General features: G+C 32.2%; 3 protein-coding genes and 1 pseudogene across 4 annotated transcripts; 2 read left to right on the top strand and 2 right to left on the bottom strand.

Moving 5' to 3' along the window:
* Positions 1-399: 399 nt before the first annotated feature.
* LOC109131694 (putative F-box/kelch-repeat protein At3g22730 pseudogene) lies at positions 400-1,545 on the bottom strand (annotated as a pseudogene).
* Positions 1,546-7,435: 5,890 nt separating this feature from the next.
* On the bottom strand, positions 7,436-9,648 carry LOC104746965 (uncharacterized). Of its 2 annotated transcripts, none has more exons than XM_087486658.1 (5): positions 9,045-9,648; positions 8,636-8,936; positions 8,374-8,549; positions 8,112-8,278; positions 7,436-8,035 (listed from the first exon to the last, which is right to left on the bottom strand). In XM_087486658.1, exons 1-3 carry the CDS (start codon positions 9,058-9,060, stop codon positions 8,396-8,398), a joined length of 471 nt encoding a protein of 156 aa, XP_087342784.1. In that variant the 5' UTR covers positions 9,061-9,648; the 3' UTR covers positions 7,436-8,035; positions 8,112-8,278; positions 8,374-8,395. The 2 variants fall into 2 exon arrangements, with proteins under 2 accessions (XP_087342784.1, XP_010466827.2); XM_010468525.3 differs by having other exon boundaries at positions 9,045-9,646.
* Positions 9,649-16,154: 6,506 nt separating this feature from the next.
* LOC147926699 (uncharacterized) lies at positions 16,155-20,225 on the top strand. The gene is made up of 4 exons (XM_087487817.1): positions 16,155-16,543; positions 16,621-16,675; positions 16,806-19,696; positions 19,776-20,225. The coding sequence occupies exon 3, from the start codon at positions 16,806-16,808 to the stop codon at positions 19,002-19,004; it is 2,199 nt and encodes a 732-aa protein (XP_087343943.1). The 5' UTR covers positions 16,155-16,543; positions 16,621-16,675; the 3' UTR covers positions 19,005-19,696; positions 19,776-20,225.
* On the top strand, positions 19,130-19,708 carry LOC147926700 (uncharacterized). Its single transcript, XM_087487168.1, has one exon. The coding sequence runs from the start codon at positions 19,130-19,132 to the stop codon at positions 19,706-19,708; it is 579 nt and encodes a 192-aa protein (XP_087343294.1).
* Positions 20,226-21,961: the final 1,736 nt, after the last annotated feature.

Consider the following 21,961-nt stretch of genomic DNA (forward strand, 5'->3'; position numbering starts at 1 on the left):
CAACGAATCTCTCTTAGAAAGAGTTGACAACATTTGAAGAGAACCACTTCTATCAAGAACAATGAGAAGAGTTGATATAAAAAACTAGAACCTTTAATCGCGTTTTGTATTTGCGATAAGAGAATCCAAATTTGACCCATTGACCCGATAAACCCAACCATGTTAATGAACTAAAGGATCATAATGCTTACAGTAAATCAGCGACAAAACTTGCTCTCCAATTAATGTAATGCAAAGAAGAAATAAGTCATTAAGTAAAATAATCAATACTATATCAATTCATTACATTAAACAAAAAAAGGTATTATTGTCTACAAAAAGTATAAAATAAAAAGGCGACAAGAAAGGAAAACGGTGCAAAAAAAAAAAAAAAAAAGGCTTATTCTTCTCCGACTAGTTTCATACTTTTCTTGTGCGGCTACCTTGCTCGACTTGAACCAAACTTGGAACATAATTAAAAATAAATGGTATGTTTCTAGAATATTGTAAAGCATGTTCATTCGGCCACCATGATTCCTTCGTATATTCTGGATAAGGGATTTTTCTGTGATAGTTATCATCCTGTCCAATAATGTAAATCATGTTCTCACGAATTTTATTACAACACAAAGCCACTTTTTTCTCCTCGTCCAGTACAAAACTGGAGAAAGGTGGAGGAACTTTATAGAGATCGGGTATATCTAGTGTAAAGGAATTGGTCCATTGCAACGCAACTTCAGTATCAAACTTATTGGTCATCCATATCTCAATCTTGAACGTAAGAAGGCTCACACGTAACACTGAGAGATTTTCTTCTCTAACAACTGATAGAGCCATGCCACCCTCATAATGAAATGGCGAAAGACACATACGTCTGAATCTCTCTGTTGTAAAATCAAAACTGAGTAACAATATATGGCTGTCTTTATAATCCATAGCCAGCCAGTAAGAATTTCCTTTCAAAGATACGCTAATTGATATTATGAGACAGTCGAGATCGTTGACGTCTTCGTCAAGGATCCTCCATAAACCAGAGCTAAACTCATATATTTCAGACCTTTCAACTTTGGCGCCCTTTAATACGTAACGATCCTCCAAAAACCTCAAGATTTTGTAGCTATGATAAGATTTGTTGTTTACGTAACCTAGAGCAAGCTTACAGTATCTCATGCCAGTTTTGTGTTGGATCCACCAGGTTTTCCCCAAACATGGATTCCAGACCACGAGTCTATCGTCTTTGGTGGTGCATAACAACAAACCGTCGCAATGAGAAACTTCTAGTATGTCGACTTGTTTTAGATTAAAATAGGAATCGTTTAGGACAAGTGGAGCCTTAAACTCTATAGTTGGAGGAGCAACATTCATTGAACAAAACCTATAGTCCTTTAACAAAAGAACCAGAGACTGCTTTTCTGCTTTACGAAAGTGTTTCTTGGTGAAGCTTTCGTCTTCCAATAAAGAGTTCCATAGTTTGCAAGTCGATCGTATTGATTTCAGTGTTGTGGCATGTATCCTAGATAGTATTTCCTCTAACAAATCCAACGGAAGCTCCGAAATTATCATCGTTTCTCTCTTTGAGATCTGATATCCCACGGAAGAAGAAAGTGGCTCGGGAATAGAAAAGTGGGTTTTGAGTTTTTCACCTAAACGATTTCTCATATAAGTGCTCTTTCCTATTCCTCTTTGGATGTGTTCATTAATCTGGTTATAAGGTTTTGTGGGTTAACAAAATTGTAAACTGGCAAAGTAACAAATCTGTACGTATGTCTATATCAGAATTGGAAATATTTAATCAAATATACAAATATTCCTTTATGGCGTTATCTGTCGATTTTTTTGGTTTAAGAAGTGGGCAAATTTTGCAGACTCAGGGCCGGCCCAACTGTATTTAATAGAAAATATTAACAAAACGGCAAATTGAAGATTCGAAATTGTAACATTTTAGTAGAAACGAGGTACACATTACCACTGTAACACCGCAACTTCACCGACATGATGCCCCATATATTGCTACTAAGACAACCAAAGAACCAAACTCAGAAACGTAGTTACAACGAGTATTAGATAAAGGTCCGCGTTATAACGCGGATAAAATTAAAAAATATATATATTAAGAATAATTTAATAGTAATATACATGTTTTAGATTAAAGCTATGCCTATTTAAGCTATGCAGTATATTTTTCTATTGGTTGAAAATTTATAAATATTAATAATATTTATTGTTTATTAATCTTTGTGTTTTTTTACCCAAAAATTCTTATAGCACAGAGAGTACCATTTAAATATCTGTACCATCATAATAAATAATATTTTAAGTTTAATTACACATTTCATCTTAATGCATAGAACTAAATATTTTATATCAAACACAATTAATACATCTTATCAAATCTATATCTTAGTTACAATTGGAAATACAAATAAAAATTAACAAAATATAATTCTCAAAAAACTGAGTCAAACATTATTTAAGACATACTTGTTATGTTGTTATCTCATAAGTACTAATTTTACCTCATATCTTAATCAATTTTCAATGAGTAAAATTTATAAAATAAAAACATAGATAAAGATATAGAGACATTCTCATCAAATAACTGAAAATTCATTTCTATAAATTATAATTTATTTCAAGTTATCTTATGTTTTGACATATGAAAATACATGTGTATGAAATTATAAAATAAATCATAAGAAAAAATTACTAATATTCTTAAATGATTTTTAATAAACGATACTTATTAATATTTGGAAAATTTTTAATCTAAAATAAATTTCCTCGTTAGACATTCAGTTTAGTAATCACATTTAAATTTAACTATTTATTTCATCGTAAAACCATAATTCATTTTTTCGTGAATTAAAGTTGAAATTTTAATAATAAAATAATATGAGCATCATATGAGATAATATGTATATTGGTTAGTATTTTAAATTTAACAATAAAGATAATCAGTTAAAAGGTCAGTTAACATCCACAAATTTTTGGAAATCCAAAAATATCCTAAATATTATTCTTCTATATGTCATAATTTCATAAGTAATGCTTTTGTCAATTTTCAACAATTAACCAAAAATTCATTCCTACAAACTCATTTTTCTATTTTTTTTTTTACATGTTTCTCATATTACTGCATGCATTAAAATCTTTAAAATAAAACATGTATAATTATACTAATACACATCATGTATTGAAATTTTCTTTTTATAAAGTACATTATTCTTTCAAGTTTTTGTGTACTTACTCATAATAAAAAATTTATATTACAACGATAAATACAGTTTATATCCGACTAAATTTATGTTAAATAACTTATATTATTCTTTTTAACTTTGTTATTCATTAATTATTGATTAATATACATACTTAATAAATAAAGTTTTTGCTTACACATGTCAAATTTTATTGTGAACATACGTATAATATAATTAGCATACAATGGAAAATATATTGATTTTGTTAATTTTTCTTTTTGATTTAGAATTTGTTTTTAAATATAAACATGTAAAATTCTATAAATATAATTAGCTGTTTTATATTTTAAAAAATATTTTATTTTGACACGTGTCAACATCTAATCAATATATTTGACACGTGTCACGATCTTGTTAATGAGTAACTTTGACATCAAACTTTATATAATAAGATGTCTTTTTACTTTATCATTTGTATAGTTACAAAAACGCATATGTTAATCTTACATACTCCTATCTTATATATTACAATAGCAGTCTTTTTGAATAAATTATTTGATTGGTGAAAAAAATATGATATAATCTATTTTTATGTTTTTTTTTTCAACAATATTTTTCTTTGTGTATATAGGTGAGTATTTACCTTTTAGAAACATTAATTAATTGTACTCCCTCTTTATCATAATAGATGATTTTCTAGAATTTTTTCTTGTATCACAAAGATTGATTTTTATCCATTAATGCTAAAAAGTTATAAATTTCAAAAATCATTAAATGAAAATATTAAAGTTTGGTGAACTACTATTGATTAATAATTATAAGAAATATTATTATAAATAAATAATGTATTTATATCTAAAAATTAAATGTTTTACTTAATATATGTGAAAATATTAAAACATCATCCTTTGTGATACAGAGGGAGTATAATTTTCACAATCATTTTTTCTTATATAAAAAGTAATATTTTTTCTTGTAAAATTAGCAACTTAAAATTAAAATAAGTAAACTTTATTATAATTTCGAATTTCATTACCACTAAAAATGTATTTGTACACACAAAAATATTTTACTTGTAAAATATACTCTTTAGTTTTTACTACAACCAACAAATTTTAATTATGAACACTTTGAATAACCTATTATATATCTCTTTACTTTAATATTTTTATAGTTACAAAAACACATACGTTAATCTTACATACTCATATCTTACATATATTACAGTAACAGTCTTTTTGAATAAAATTATTTGATTGGTGAACAAAATAATAACGATTTATTATTATTTTTTCTACTTCAAAAATCTTTTTCTTTTTGTAAAAGTGAATATTTACATTTTTTAAACAGTAATTAATTGTATAATTTTCACAATCATTTATTTATCTTATAAGAAAGTAATATTTTTTCTTGTAAAATTAGCAACTTAAAATAAAAATAAGTAAACAATATTATAATTTCAAATTTTATTATTATTTTTTCTACTTCAAAAATCTTTTTCTTTTTTGTAAAAGCGAGTATTTACATTATTAAACAGTAATTAACTGTATAATTTTCACAATCATTTATTTGTCTTATTAAAAATGTAATATTTTTTCTTGTAAAATTAGCAACTTAAAATAAAAATAAGTAAACAATATTAATTTCAAATTTCGAATTTCTATTTATTAGGTTTTTTTTTTTAATTTTATATAAAATCTTTTTATGGTAGGTTTTAAATTTTTTACATTTTTATTTTTTTTTAATAAATTTAGAATTGACACGTGTCAACATCTTATTAATCTTTTTGACACATGTCATGATCTCGTTAATAAGAAATTTTGTCATTGAACTTTATATAATAAGATATTTATTTTTGTTAAATTTTTTTAATAAAAATAACAAATTACATTTATATTTTCAATGAGAAATTAAAAAGTGAAGTATCCCTTAAGATATGCGGAATTTTGTTTGTTATCCTCTCATAAGTCTTATGAAGAAGATATTGAATTTATTATTTTAGAAAATTTGATTGAATTTTAAAATTTTATAATTTTGAAAGATTTGAATGAGTTTTTAAGATATTTGATTTTTTAAGAGTTTTTATATGTTAGAAAAGAAAATGAATTGTGATTATGTTAAATGATATTATTAAATTTTAGATGATTTTAGAATATTTTACAAAAATAAGAATACAAAATTTTCTTCCAAAATCTAATCGACGGTTTAGAATATGTGTTTTGCTTGGTGGTTTAAGATGCATCTTTTCACACCATGTCCACGTGAATTGCAGAGATGTAGGTATTTAAGTTTTCCTAATATTACTTTTAAAACTTATTTCTACTGAAGTATACTGATAATGATATAATCATATAACTCGAGTTTTCTTAACTCAATAAAGTTATATACATCTTATAGGAGCATAAAACATCTAGTATGCTTCTGAGCATAAAACATCCATATTAGTATTTTTGTAAAGTCTTTTGAGGATTAAATCTTTTTTATAAACTAATAGCATTAAATGCTATCAATTGTTTAAATTCATAAATTTTCATATATAGATATTTAGAAGATTTATTTGAAATTTATTTTTTTTATTCTTCAATCATTTCTCTTTGAATTTAATTTTAACTGTTGTGAATCATCATACAATACATAAAATTAATATGTATATATTGTGATTTGAATTTTTTAAAACGAACATATATAACTCAATTTATATAAAAGTGTATGTTCAAAATACATAAATTTACCGTATATAATACTTTTAATATTATTAAGAAATTTAAAATATATAATTGATATATCTAAACTAAAATAAAAAGTTTAAAATTAAGATTATTTAAAAATATTTTTTTAAAAAGTTAATAACACTGATAAAGTTTTATTATATGGCGAGGCATATTGCATGATGAGTTATATATATGACAAGACGATTTTAATTAATAATAATAATAAAGTGAAAATATCATTAATCTAAATTTTCAATACAACTTCATTTTAATATTTTTAACAACACTAACGTATGTCTAGTTTAATATAGTTTAACAGTACGTATATCTAGAGTTTTAGTTGAACTGTATAATTTTATCGTAGATAGTAATTTTTAAACTTTTAAGAAACTCAAAATATCATATTAGATATATCTAAAGATTCTAAACTTAATAAAAATTTAAAATTACGAAATTTTCAAAAATATTAAATTTTTGAAATAACACAAATAGGTAATATTTTCAGACGAGTTGAGTTATATGACATGAGATGGTTGAATTGATAATAATAAAAAGTAAAATACTATTAGTATAATACATTAATATGAGTTAAATTTTTGTTTTACTATTTTAATGATACTAATATATAATGTATCAAATTTAATTATTTTAATTAAAATTGTATTAAATAAAAATTGTTACGCAATATATGCTAAATAATTAAAATATTTTAACAACATTAATATTAAAATAATATATTGAAAAGGTTAAAATAAAAATTTGCCCCATAATATAATCTAGTTTAATAAATATAACATGGACACAATATTAAACGGTGGAGGTACAGGAACATTGAAATTTCTTCTAAAAGCTAAAACCACGTGCCATGGTTAATTGGTTATTCACTTATTTGGTTCTGAGTGGCATGTTCCCAACCTCTACTTTTGGACACTTTTTTGCGGATATCTGATACGGACTAGAACCTTCTTTTCCTATATTTAAGGAACACAAAAAAATTGGAGTGGTGAAAATATTTCAAAAATCATTAATCAAATGCCAAAAATAGACCCTAAATTTATAGATAATATTTCAAAACCCATAGAATTATAGCAGTTATTAGGAGTAGAGCCTTTTGTAGAAAAAAAAAAGAAAACAAAATGAGTGGTTCGTATAATTGGATATAATGGTGATAGAGGATGAATAAACCAACTAATTAATATAAATTATATTAGACAATATTAGACCAATAGTGCTTGTTAGGAGGAATTTTCGGAAAATCATGTTAAATATAAATCTAAATATAGATATTTAAAGTTTATAATTGATTTGCGCTCTAATATTTTTATTAAACTGAAAATATGAATAAAAATATAATTTGAGAATCAAAAGAATGAAGGGAAAAAAAAGAAATGGGCATAGTCGTACACTTTGTTGGATGTTTGGCGGTTGATTTAATATGTGGAAAGTGATGTTAACAATTACATCCAGATATGATATAAAACTTGGGAGTTTACAAATCAAGCTGAACAATAAATAAAATAAAACAGAGAAGATAGAAAAAATCAAACAGAGAAGAAAGAGAAATATTATCAATATAGTAAAAATCGATTTATACAATGAGTTTATCCTATACAAAATGATAAGGATGATAGAGTTTTACAATTATTTTTTACCTATATTCTATATAAGGATGATATAGACAATGATTTTATCTTTATATACACAATGAATTCTCTTTTACCTATAGGATATATTCTTTTTACCTATTCCCTCACATGACTCTAGATTCTCTCACATCTGTCACAAGTCTCGAGAACTTGTTTGCCATATGGATCATTCTCGAGGTATAGCCTTCTAATCTCCATCTCTGACCGTAGTTTTTTATAGACGACGAGAGCGCCCATCATCTTCATCATCTTTGACCTCTTCAATACGTGTTGGAGAACATGATTCGCATATGGGTGAGTTGCAAACCCAACCAATTCTGCAGCCAACTCATGTGTAATTGCCAAAACACTCTGTTCACTACCATATCTCACACACGATTGAACAACGTGAGTGGCATATTTGTGCTTAGACAAAGCAACAAATTTGCCACTCAACAATTGGACAACAACTGAAGAAGCTTCAAGACCAGGAATAGTGATCAGACTTTGAACAAAGAAGTTCCTGCAGAGAAAACTCAATCAAATCAAAAACTGACATCACCATCAGGAAACAAAACAATTAAGTGTAAACAGTATACCCCTTTGCATCGAAGGCAGCGTCAATCAGAAGGGTTTGATTTAGTTTGTTAACCAGAGCTAGTTGCAGTCTCGAATGAAGTGCCATCACCATCACTCTCATGTTGATCAAGCCATTAGGATAAGAACAAAAGAGGTTTATATTCTGACAAGTTTTGGTGAGAATTGGCTGCAAATCCAAAACATATTTTATCTCACACACACACACATATGAATATGTTTATCAGAAACACACATACGAAAATCAGATAAATTCCAAGATACCTCAAGGTGTGCCTCAAGGTGTTTATCTGTGAGTTGAGAAGAAGGATGTGAAGAAGGAAGGAGTAAGACTCTCCTGTGAAGTCATGATGCCAGTGAAGAACATATCAACAATGGACACAAACCTTCCCTTCACAATATGATCACAGTAGCCAAGGAGGCTGAAGAAGGTTTGACATCTTTTCAAAAGAAACAAGAAAACTTGGATTAAGATATGGCCACAAACATATATAACCAGAAAAGATACAAGACAAAGGATTCGTACCCTGTCTCAGTGTAGCAAACCGTAGGTTTGACTTGCTCAGGATCACCAGTAAAAGCATCAAAGAGTGACACGATCTCATAGATCAGCCTCAGTTCGCTCAGCTTTGCAAACAAGCTCTTTAAAAAGCTTGAACCGTTAGGGTCTTGTGCCATGCGATGGATCTCTTGTGCACATTCCGAAGTAGCAGTCTTCAAATCTTCTACATTGGATACTGCCACAAGATCGGATAGATGATCAGATCGATCTGGATTCAGAGCAGTTTCAGCAATGCTCCCCTTGAAACCGAAGAAATCCCCCATGGCTACGCAACGAGAAAGAGAAAAATTTCGAGTGAGAGAACTTTAGATGAGAACAATTTCACAGGGAATCGTTTATGGAGAAGGTTTCAGGGGAAGAAGACGAAACAGACCTGTCGCTGTTATCATGTATATATAGGTGATGAACACCGACGTCGATCCGCGCGGGAAATGCCTGAGATCGCTTAATGGCCCTTCGATGAAGACTAATCCGACGGTTGAGGGAGCGAGCGATGTTTCGTCAGAGTTAGTTATTTCTCTCAACTCCAATGTCGATCCGCGTGAAATGCCATGAGATCGCTTAATGGCCGTTGGATGAAGATTTATCAACGGTTGAGGGAGCGAGATCTTTCATCGCCGATCCGCGAGAAATGCCCTGAGATCGCTTATAGGCCGTTGGATGATGACTAAACGACGGTTCAGATCTGGACACATCAGATGTTTAGTTAATTCTCTCACCTGTTGATGAACTCCGATTCCGATGTCGATCCGCGTGAAATGCCTGAGATCGCTTCTTGGCCATTGGATGAAGATTAATCGACGGCTCAGATCTGGAGTTACAAGGTTGAACCCGTGTACTTCCATCGGAGACAGCGAGGGGCAGGTTTCGTCGAAGCCTTATGTGTTTGTTTTTGAAGGAATTTAAACCAAAACAAGTATCGACGGAGAGAGATGAACTCCGTTGCTCTGGTTTTATTGTAAGAGAAAAGTGTTCTCAATATTCTTATTTTATTATAATATATATAATAATAAACCAACGTGTCCATGGGCTAATATAAATTTCAATTATACACGATTTAGTCAAAGCCCACCATGAGCCCAATATAAAATTCCTAATTGAGATGAATTGACTGACACTGAGTGGATAAAATGAGAGATAAAACAAAATAATACTGTAATTCAATTGATATAATAAAATGATAATTAATTCTACCAAAAATAAAATAAAAAACATTTAATAATTAATTATAGAGTCCTTTTTCTTTTTGGTTCTTGTAAATTTTTATTATATATAAATTTATAAACTAGTGATTCCATTCATGGCCATGATTGATATGTTATCTCTCATTTCTTGAAATTTTAACAATTATCATTTGCAGAGTTTTAAAGATAATTACATGAATCTAAATATTCTGGATTAGAAATACATATATTATTGAGTCAATGGCTCGATGTAAAATCAGATTTAGGATTTTTCGTACGTCTTGTTAATTTTGCGTGATTTACTGAATAAACTTTTAGACTCATCTTATTTTTTTTGTGGTTACCAAAAAATAAAATTTTGTTTATTGTTGTGTTGTGGATACCGTAATGAAATTATAAATAAAAAATAACTTTATTTATGTAATCACGGGTTTATTAGGTGAGATAACACTTTTTCTTAACATGCCAAACGAGGATAGTGTTGGATCTACAAGACTACAACGTTCTCTTTGATGAAACGTACGTATATATATGTTTCCATTTTTGTTACTTTTGTAAATGTTTAAATATATGTATATGATAATTTGTTTTTTTAAGCGTATATGAACATGTTGTTTAGGTATTTTAAATGAGCCAAATTTATTGTTTTATCAACTTTCGATTTAAACCGCTAAGTGATCTCACTTTTAATCTGGTCTTCTTTCTGAGTTTAAGGTTGTGTACAGCTTTGTTTTTCTTGTCGTAAGGTTGAACAACAGTTTCATTTGTGGTTTTAGAAATAATTTATAAAAAATCCGAAATTTCTATTAATTAACGTACCACATTACAACTAATTCTTTTTGTTAACCGTTAATATTGAAATTACTGTATTGTATAGAAATTGGAACCTTGAATGCTTTGCGCAACAGCACAAGCCTTTAATTATGCGGAGGCTTTTGGTTTTACTTTTTACCTTTTTAGCATAAGCCATAAATTGAAGGGGGTGTGTTACGTAATGACGAAATTGAAACTTTGTTATAATACGTATATACAACTTTGAGTGAAAACTAAGAAGTTAGAGTCGCAGTGGATACTTCAATTGTGTGAAAACATCACTTGCACGAAATAGATGCATGCATGCCTATTGAAGCATGGTATAGATGGTAAAATTGTTTGTATTTATTACTCCATAGTCCATATGGTCACATGTAACTATGTAAGTATGACAATGTGGTCATACTACAAGCAAGGCAAATTGTGTTTACGTCCTCACATTTCACTTTAAATGATCACTTGAAGTCTTGAACAATATAATATAATCCACTCAGTCATCAATTTCTAGAATTTATACAACACCAAAACAGATATTTTAGATGTTAGATTTGTCACTGATTATAAGTAGTTCAGTCGGTTCTACAACATACTACTCTCTATGTTAACGGTTGTAAAATCGTTCACTTGTCGAACATAACCTTCTTTCTTTTAGAAACGAAACCTTTATTAGACTGATCTCAAACGTATACGCTAACCCTATATGAAAGCTTTAACACACGTATAATTGTACTATACCTAGTAAACTTATTGTGTAAAATCTTCTCAACAAGATTGATGCATCAAAATTTAAATAGTCCAAAATCTCTTCATAATAATCATAATCGTTTATCTTTAGAACTATGACATGAAGTCTCTGTCCTCACTCCTCACACAGTACTCCGATTCATGTTTTAACGCAAAATATATATGTTTTCATTGGATTTTTCATGTGCCATTGCACCAGCTTTGTGTTTCGTGATCTTTTGTTTTAAAAAGGTAAAATATTTTAAACTTAAAACACACCGATTTGATGCAATTTCAGCAAACATACTATTATACGTGGTTAGAACAAAATATCGAAAATAGTAGTTGTTCTATATATCACGGATAAGAGAAGCTGAGAAAGATGCAATAGAATTTGTAAGAACTGAAACCTTTTTTTAGTAAGTAGAGTTCCTTTCAGAATGAGAAACTATCTTAAAATGATTTGTTATCAGTATACAAAAAAATGGTAGGCAGATTGAATATTTGGATCTATGAGTAAAGCAATTTATCCCCCACATTTGCTTCTTTTTGCAAATCAGTAAGTATAAACACACATATATAGACATTTATGGTTCTGAGTATATAGACAAAAACACTGCACATCCATAAATGGTTCATAACAAAGTAAAGACTGCCTAATCAAGAAATGTTAAATAGATCAAGCTTAATTGCTATCTTTTTTGTGTGTAATGTGTCTCAACTTACGCTTGGGATCTAGTTCTCAAAATTCCAACCACCAATGAAAACATAACTTCTTTCATCATTTTCTTATATATAAATTAAGATTCTAAAACATTTCATCTTTTATATATCAATGCTCTTTCAGCGTCTTTTTTTATTTTCTTTAGTGGTTTGTAGCAATCATGTGATGTACATATATTTGCTGGTAACATGTCTTGATTTTTGAGTTCTTTAGATATAGTGTATGTAGTATCTTGTATAAATGCATTGATAATAGCATATAACATATATGTCTTCATCGGGAACGTTTGAAGATGATAAAGCTAAAACTTGTACATGCATATGATTTTCGGCCAATTATCTTCAATTTCAAACCAAAAACCAGAACAAGTAAAATTTTGTCATTTTCCGAATAATGAAACTGCACTTTATGAACAGAGAAACGAACATTATATTAGCAGGTCAAGTATTAACATAATTCGGAATAATGGGTAAAAAGAAGCATAAACATAAATACAACACATGTATCACTCAAAAGTCAAAACAAAACAAAACGAAGAAAACAATCCAAATTTAAACTCTATATATGATGCTTTTACAGATTTGCAATCAAAACATTTGAAAGGAAATTAATAAAATACCTTAATCTATTAGGAACAACAGAGAACTATTAGCTGCACACAATTAATCAAGATTATAGACCAATCAACAAAAAAGATGAGTTAATCTAAAAGATAGTAACACTCAAAAATTCAATGAATATATATTAACTCTAAAAGAATTTACACATGGATATGTTTTTTAAAACATAAATCATCTTTCTATTAGTATACTTTTAAAACATAAATCAGCTTCAACTAGACTCCTTAGAAGATACTCAACTGCTCTCGGATCTGACATCAAGAGTTCTTTGAAAATCACAGCAAGTCTGGTTATCAATTCCTTCTTCTGACTATGGCTAGACTCCAATCCAAGGAGAAAGAACTACAACTGAAACAGTCGTCTATAAATGAATAAATATATAGAATATAATATTTATTTAATTTATATAAAACAATTATAAAAAGAACATATTCACACGAAAGAAAACCAATATGAAGAGTAGGGACATGTACTTAATATGTGCCAAATTTGAATATTTATGTTTTTAAATGCATAATTATATACAATAAAATATATTTATAGTTTTAATTTATAATAGTTCAACATGATATTTTTTCAAAAACATAATAAATATTTACCAGATAAAAAAATCCTATTAAATTATAATAAATAATATAATAACGTATGAATTACACAATAATATCATCTCTACCAATTTTTTTTTATGCCAAACTCTCATTTATGTCGAATATTATGTATAAGCACATTGATAGAGATGTCATAATGTTGGCCATTGATTGTATTATATTGATCATTTTGAGCATATTAACTATATTTTGAGCATTCTAACTGTATTTTGAGCATTTTCTATATTAATCAAAATCTATTTATTAATTTGTTGTTTAACATATATGATAAGATACATAATTTTTCTTGAATAAATGAATAATATTAAAAGAAAAAATAATTTGCTTACATCAACTGTTTTCTTAGTTTTCGAATGAAATATAATTTCTTGTTTTTTTTTTCAAAAAAAGCCCCACAACCAGTGTATCATTTTTTCATATCTCGATCACTCATCAATTGAACTAAAAGTTGGTTCCAAACATGTTTATCTATCCAACAAGAGTGAGGCAAGCTACAATGCGAAAGAAGTTTGAGGATGAGGATCTAGGGTCTCGTTGGATATTGTTGGTTTATGTTTTTTTTTTTTTTTTTACTTTTGGAACTGTTGTTTGTTGCATATTGGTTATGTTGCTAATTATTTTGTTGTTGGATTTGGTTATCTTATAAATGATGATTTGGTTTTGGATAAGTGCTAGCTATCTGGTTTATGATGTTCTCGTTAGTTGCTTTGTTGGTTGGTATGGTCAATTCGGAAGTTAGTAATAAGTATGGAACTATTAATTAATGATTTTTAAAAAGAGGGTCTTCAATTTTTTTTTAAAAGGAAGGAATAACTCGATGCTCTGAAATCATGATTCGATTGAAAAACATGTTCTCAATATAGATAAAATTTTCTCTCACAATCAAACAATATGTTAGCTTGTATGCGGTGACAACATCACTATACTAAGTGAAGAACATCAATTTCACAATTTTTCCTAGTATGAAGTTTCTTGAAACCTACCATAACTTGTAAATAATTTGTGAAGGTGTGAAAGATGACTAAATTTGATGGGATATTACAGACCTTTTCTTGTCAAATAAAGTAGTCGAAAAATTATCTGAAAGCAAAGAGATCAGTCGGTAGTAACCAATAAACTTGATCAGCAAAGACATGTTTCGGTTTCTAGTTTTTTGCCTTGAGAGTGGTATGAAATTTCCATCAACTGGAATGACTAATGGCTGGATCAAAAAAAAAAACAGGACATGTTTGATCTTGTCACCATCAAAGATAACAAAACTGACCGTGAAGGTTCTAAATTGGTGCAGCTCCAACCGATTGCTAAGGATGTGTGTTGAAGCTTTGAAGAAAGAGGCTTATAAAAATGCAACAAAAAAAAAAAAAAGAGAAAAGGCCAATATTTATACCATGGTCCGACTAAGAAACAAAAATATTGTTGTGTTTATTGGTGGATGATGCGAATCAGAATTGGTGTATGATGCTATTTGTTCGTTCAATAAACTTATAGTGGAGCAACTGATATTACCAGCTCTAAACAAGAAGTGAGGGACTACGGAAACATATAGTAATTATAAAAACATGATGAAGATCTTAAAGGTTAGGTACAAGAGTTTTGCAGATCTTCTAGGTTATAGTTCATGATTTGGTTGGAATCCGGAGACAAAAAAGTTTACTGCTAGACAAGAAGTATGTGATAATTTGAAAGTAAATGATTTGTTAACCGAAGAGATACCACTAATGTCTAATGCGTATGTTTTTATTGTATATATATGATAATACTTTCCTCCGTTTCAACACATTACACAGACGCTTAAAAAGTAAACATTATCTATACGTGCGATTCATTTCAAGACTTTGTGGATCTAAACAAGATCTTTGGACAAAAAATTGCAGCTGGAAAGAATATTGGATTAGGAGATACCACCGAGGCCCGAACCTATGTAACAAGAGATAATGAATGGGAAACTCAAGATAACAATATTCCTCATATGATGGACAAGAATGCGGATGACGGAGTAGAAAATTTACCTTAAAAAGTTGTTTAATCTTCATGCAAAAAATCAAACCAAAATCTTCGTATCATAAAGAAAGCTATGACTGAGGGATACAATGTGAAGAAGATTGCTGATGAGATAAGTTCAACGATAGGAAAGAGCAACCAAACTATTTAGCATTGAAAAAAAAATAGGAGAAAGAAGCCAAAAAAAAGCAAGCTGAAGAAAGAATAATAACGCATGGGATGTTATTAAGGAAATTCTTTGTTTAGAGAAAAATGAACATTTCGATGCAATGAACAACATTCGGTTTTCAGCAATGAATGAGAGAGGAGAAGTAAACCGATCGGCACAATTATTTTAGGAATTCGGATTTTGGTTTTCTCGGTTCGGTATCCGATTACCGATCGGTTTATTCGGTTAAGAGGAACATGATATAAAAACTTAAAACCCTAGATCTAATTCATTACATCCATCCCAGAAAAAAAAGATATCGCCTCCTTCTTCCACTCTCTTCTCCTTTATGATCTTCATTCTTCTTCTCCTTCCTCTTTTTCTAGACTCTACTACATCTTGGTCTTCTTTGTTCTCGTCTTTCTTCTCATAGTCCCTTTGTTTATCTTTTTATTCTAAATCGAAGCTTTAATCCATAATTAACAATGGCAACTGCGACCGTGAATCTTCCTCAACTTGATCAGCCTTCAATGAACTTACAGCGTGAGGTTCGTGTTTGAGTTTGATTATTGGTCTTGAATGTTTTTTCGTTGTCTAGATCTTAGATTTCATGATTATATTGACTGATTTAGTTGTTTTCTTTCTTGTTTTAGTGAAAATGATAGAGACAAACTCATCAACCTCGTTCAATGCAAGGCTGTCGGCGTACGCCGTTGCTGTCACTGTTGCCATCACAGCCACAGCCACTCATGATAGCTCACATCTTTTGTCAAAACCCTAACATTTTAATGGGTTGGGTTTTTGTTAAGGGATTTTTATCAATTATGCCACTTTCATTCAAAAATTTCTGGTAAATGCCATTTTTTTTTTCTCTTCAAAAATGCCATTTTTGTGGGGTAAGGAGAGGACGAAAAGACCATCATGCCCTCGCGTTAAATCTCGTAAAATTGAGGAAATGTTGTGGCGGGGGAATTCAAATTCGGCGTCATTAATGAGGAAAAGACCTGCATTAATTGCTTGATGGACAGAAGATTTACGAGATTATATTGTGGTAAAAGGAGTTTTCTGTAGTTAATGCTGCCTTTCTCTTTCCAAAACTAAGCTTTCCACTTGCCTAATCTCAAACAGATCTGAAGAAAAGGGTAGGTGAAAGAAGGTGGAATTGGCTGTCGGGAAAGTGGAGGTATGTAACCTTCTTGCATTTATTATAGTCGGTTATCCTAAAATGGTGTTCTTGCATTAAATCTGGCCAACTGCACATTAACCTGCATTGATTGTGTTAAAACATGATTCTCTTTCCATTAATGATGCAGATGTACGAGAGAGTGTGTCTCCTGCTGGGTGAGTGGACATGTTCAGACGTTGGTGTGTGGAGGTTTTCTGTCCGTCATGGACAAATGGCAAGATATTTGTCTATCGAGAAAGATACAACGTTTGCGGGGATGAAAACCAAGATTGCAGAGGTTTTGGGTGTCGAAGAAGAGGAAAGCAACATTGAGTTAAGCTTTTGGCACCCAGGAGACACAATTGTCTTTACACAAGGTAAGATGCCTCCAGTTTCAGTAGACAGTGATGTTGAGTTTCAACAGTTTAAAGTGAAGAATGAAGAGTGTGGTGGACTGTATTTGTATGTTTCCCTGAAGAAGAACGCGACCGACGAGGGAGGACATAATATTTTGTCCACCGGTCCGAAGACAAACACGACTGGACTGTTGGTAGAACCAGATGGACAAGGGTATATGGCATCTGGGGGAGATCTTGTTTTGTCTATTGACTGTGGACATAATGGAGATGCTACTGGGTTGTCTACCCCAGTCTTTGATAACAGTGTATGTCCATCTCGCGGAGAAGTCCCTGATGAATTGTTGTTAGAATGTCTGAGAAATTATGAAGACAGCCATCGTGCGGAGTTGGGGCACAAGGAATCAGAAGCAGGTGATAAGCATGGAAAGAGAAAAGTCGTGGCAGGCGACAAAGGATACGAAGCGGGAAGTGGTCCATCGGGTACCTTCGAAGAATTGCCATGTATCGAAGACTCAGAAGACTATGATTTTGACGAGTGGTCAGAACGGATTAACAAAGAATATCCGCCAGAATGGGATCCTTACAAGGGTAGGGTGGAGAGGACAATGGATCCCATTGGTTTTGGGTTAGGAATAGAGCTGGATGAGGAGTTGCCGAACGAGGGCGTTGAACGTGATGATGTGATTCATACTACCGGGATGGAAATAGTCCCACACAATCCAGCGGTGATAGATGACGGACCACCAATGCATTTTGAGGACATTTTACGTGGTGTTACGACAGGGATGGATGATGCACCACCAGTGCGTGACAATGCTGTAGGGCAGCCTTCTGAATTTATCGGCAGTGGCTTGGAGGAGATGGACTCTGGGTTGGGCGTTAGTGAACGGAGGATTATGGAGATGGACTATTTACGGAGTAATAGAGCAATAATAAGGGAAGACGATCCTCATCTACTGAATGATGCTCCTCCAGTGCATGACAATATGAGAGGAGCCCCAGAGGAAGAAAGAAATATGGATCTTAAAATGGCGAGCGACGGTCTTTATGTGGGGCGAATATTTGCAAACAAAAAGGAGATGCATAAAATGCTGTCCCTATATGCGATGACAAGGCTGTTTAGTTTCCAAATAAGTAAGTCTGATCCAGGCAGAGTTATAGCGAATTGCGTAGACAAGAACTGTGGCTGGGGAGTGTATGCAACAACCCATGCCAATTCGTCTAACTTGGAAATAAAGACATTGACATTGAAGCACAGTTGTGATGTCGGGGCAAGGTCGAGATATGGAGAGAAAGCAACTGCTAAAATATTGGCAGATTTGCTAAAGGCCAAATTCGCAAATGGCAAGAAAGGACCAAGAGCATGCGAGCTCCCTGATATTGTTTTGTCTGAATTACACGTGACAATTTCGTATACGAAGGCTTGGAATGCGAAAGAGCTGGCCATGGAGCAAGCCAGAGGGAATGAAGAAGACAATTATCGGTTTCTATCGACATACTTGCACCTACTGAAGTCAACGAACCCAGGGACGTTGACTGCAATGCACAATACGGTGGACAAAAAAGGGAACGCATTGTTCAAGTACCTGTTTTTTGCTTTCGGTGCTTGCGTAGCTGGTTATCAATATTTGAGGAAAGTGGTTGTAATTGATGGCACTGCAATGAAAGGGAAGTATAAAGGTTGCTTGGTTGCAGCGAGTGGACAAGATGGTGATATGCAAATTTTCCCCTTGGCATTTGGAGTTGTTGATGGGGAAAATGAAGGAGGATGGGTTTGGTTCTTTGAAAATCTGAAAAAATTTGTACCAGATGAAGAAGGCTTAGTCTTTGTCTCTGACAGACATGCATCAATATATGCAGGCCTACGGAGAGTGTATCCTTTGGCGCAGCATGGGGCATGTTCTGTTCATTTATTTAGAAATGTGAAGCACAACTTTATTGTGAAGGTTTGGCTACATTTGTTTCTAAAGCTGCAAGGGCATATATAGTTGGCGATTTCCGTTACTGGTGGAGAGAAATAGAGAATCGTAGACCTGCGTGTGCTACGTATCTCACAGAAATTGGACTACCACACTGGACACTTTCTCACTTCCCCGGAGATCGTTACAATATAATGAGTAGCAACATTTCTGAGTCGCTGAATGCAGCAATGCAAACTGCTGTTGATTACCCGATTGTGTCGATGGTGGAGTTTATACGAGCTATGTTGATGAGGTGGTTTTATTGTAGGAGGACAAAGGCAAATAAAACCAAAACACGATGCACCCCGGAAATAGAAGAAATACTGATTGATCACCTGGAAAAAGCGGTCGACTGCCAGGTGCTATCAGCCAGCGAGTGGATTTACCAAGTCAATGATGGAAGCGGCCTTGCTTTCACGGTGGACTTGCAGAATAAAACTTGCACTTGTCGTGTCTTTGATGTATTAAAGGTGCCTTGTTGTCACGCTTTAGCTGCGAGAGGAGTGCTGCAAATTGATATTTACAGCCTCATTGGGGAATTCTACTTTGTTGAGCCGTGGAGGAAAAAATATTCACAAATAATTATGCCAGTACCAAAAGAAAGGGATAGTGATATTCCAGAGGCTGTAACTGAAGAGGCTGTTGATCCACCTCGAACAAAACGCAGTGGTGGGAGGCCGAAGAAGAAAAGGATACCGTCACAAGGTGAAAAACATAAAGTAAGTTTCTGATGAGTGATAACTTTGTCTGTGTTTTTTTTTTTAAGTGATCTAATGACATAATTTTTTATGTAAAAAGAGGAAAAAGAGGAAGACACAAAGCAAGTGTGGAAGATGTTTTGGAGTGGGACACAACAGGAAAACCTGCTCGCAGTTGATTTGAAGGAGCGGTTCCAAAGTCGGGATGTTTTTTGTAGATGGTATCTCGTGTTTGTGTTTGGGATGGGTATTACCTTTTAGAGACTGAAACATTGTTGATTGTTGAGTTCAACAGAGGCTAATCAACTATTTTGCAGGTGGGCTTCTATGAATGTAAGCTGGCATTACTCCTTTTTGTTTGTTATCCTTTATCGGTTGTATTATGTCTACTTTTAGCCTCGGTAGACAAGTCGAACTATTAATTGCTATTCCATTTGTAATGTCATTATTATGTCTATCGTTAGTAATGTATTTTGGTTTTATATCTTCCATCGGAATTGTAATGTAATGTCTATTGACTTTGTAATATCACTATCGGGTTTATTATGTCTATCGGTACTGTAATGTCATTATTATGTCTATCGTTAGTAATATCTTTAATAAGGGTCTGTTTCTTATCCTTTATCGGTTGTATTATGTTTGTTATCCTTTATCGGTTGTATTATGTCTACTTGTAGCCTCGGTAGACAAGTCGGACTATTAATTGCTATTCCATTTGTAATGTCATTATTATATCTATCGTTAGTTATGTATTTTGGTTTTATATCTTCCATCGGAATTGTATTGTAATGTCTATTGACTTTGTAATGTCTATCGGGTTTATTATGTCTATCGGTACCACAAATATAAGAGCTAAACACCTACATAAGTTGCAACCAGATTTCAGATAGACAATTAAAAATTCGCATACATGTCCCTCCAGTACTAAAACCGCAAAGCAATACAATATTGCGAGTAAAACAAAAGGATAGACATAGTCGGGGGAGACAACAAAAGACATAGTTTCATGTCCACCGCATTGGATTGACATTTCGCCAGAGATACTCAGTTTCCAAATTTGTTTATGGAAAACCAAACTGCGAGGGAAAGGACAAGGAAAGAAATGAAAGTGTAGAAGACAAAAGCATATGTTGGCCGGTTGCGTTTCGGGTGTGTGGTAGGAGGTGGGAATCGCTGAACATGAGACCTGAAGTCCGTTAACCCAGCACTTAACTCTGCGACCATCTCCTGGAGAATGTCGATCTGTTCGGCATTAGCCTTGACACGAGTCAGGACCGAGCGAGGGTCACATCTTTCACCCTCATCTGTGTAAGTTATGAACCGCAGCATACGGTCATCTGTCTCCGAGAACCTTGCCTTGATGTCGTGTATCTCCTCCATAATGGCTTTGTCCCACCACTTGCTGTAATGATGTCCACCAGTCTTGCGAGAAGAAGAAGTTGGATTAGGGTTCATAAAGTGGCAATGGACAAAATAAAGAGTGACAGATGGAGATCTCAAGTATAATATTCTAAAAAGTTAAAAACTTACACCACTCCTTTTGCATTCATAGACAATACGTCCAATGCCTGGTTCCTCGGTTCTAGTTCCCGTTTTAAGATGACTACCACAAATGCACTTCTGAGGTATGCCATAGGTAGGATCTCCGTAACGTCGAGACCGAATAGATGAAGCAAATGAAGGAGATGGCGGAGACCGAGTAGCCGAGGGTTGAAACTGAAACCCATTAGATGACTCGGAAGAAGATGAAGGTTGAGAATAACTATACTGATGACCCATTTTTTTCTAATCAATTTTGGTGAGTTTGAAGACAAGAAGGCGAAAGAATTCGTAGAAGGGTCATGGTGGTATAGAAGGGAGATGTTCCCCTTTTAATGACAATTATTAAGAGTATAATGGACAAAATAATATTAGTTTGACTTTTAAATATTAAAAAGGGACTGTCAGATGTTTAACTGTGAACACGCAACAAACACTTCAGTGATGTGCTGCAACTGTAGAAAGCATAGAGAAGAGATAAAGTAGGTATCACCCCCACGTGAACATAAAGAAAGAGAGACGCCTACATTGGGTTTCCACCCACTTGTTCACATAAATATCCGGGTCCTAATTAAAATAAGTTACAAAAGGACAAGGAAGTACGAATAGTACAAAAGGTAGGGAAAGATAATAGATATTGTCATTAGGAAAGGAAACAAAAGATTTGTTGCCTTATAAGGAGACAACAAACTCCTGGTAGACATCTACAGCGTAAGACATCCGAAATTGGTCCACCAGTTCTTCGGT

The sequence above is a fragment of the Camelina sativa genome, chromosome 15 (genome assembly GCF_030686135.1).
Source record: "Camelina sativa cultivar CO46 ecotype springtype chromosome 15, ASM3068613v1".
Taxonomy (NCBI): Eukaryota; Viridiplantae; Streptophyta; class Magnoliopsida; order Brassicales; family Brassicaceae; genus Camelina; species Camelina sativa.

What these genes read in the sequence shown, in the direction of transcription:
- LOC104746965 (XM_010468525.3), bottom strand. Translation starts at nt 8,212, where the DNA reads ATGAGAGTGATGGTGATGGCACTTCATTCGAGACTGCAACTAGCTCTG. An exon ending in GCTGCCTTCGATGCAAAGGG is followed by an intron (nt 8,036 to 8,111) that starts GTATACTGTTTA and finishes TTTTCTCTGCAG; the next exon opens with GAACTTCTTTGTTCAAAGTC.
- LOC147926699 (XM_087487817.1), top strand. Translation starts at nt 16,806, where the DNA reads ATGTACGAGAGAGTGTGTCTCCTGCTGGGTGAGTGGACATGTTCAGAC.
- LOC147926700 (XM_087487168.1), top strand. Translation starts at nt 19,130, where the DNA reads ATGAGTAGCAACATTTCTGAGTCGCTGAATGCAGCAATGCAAACTGCT.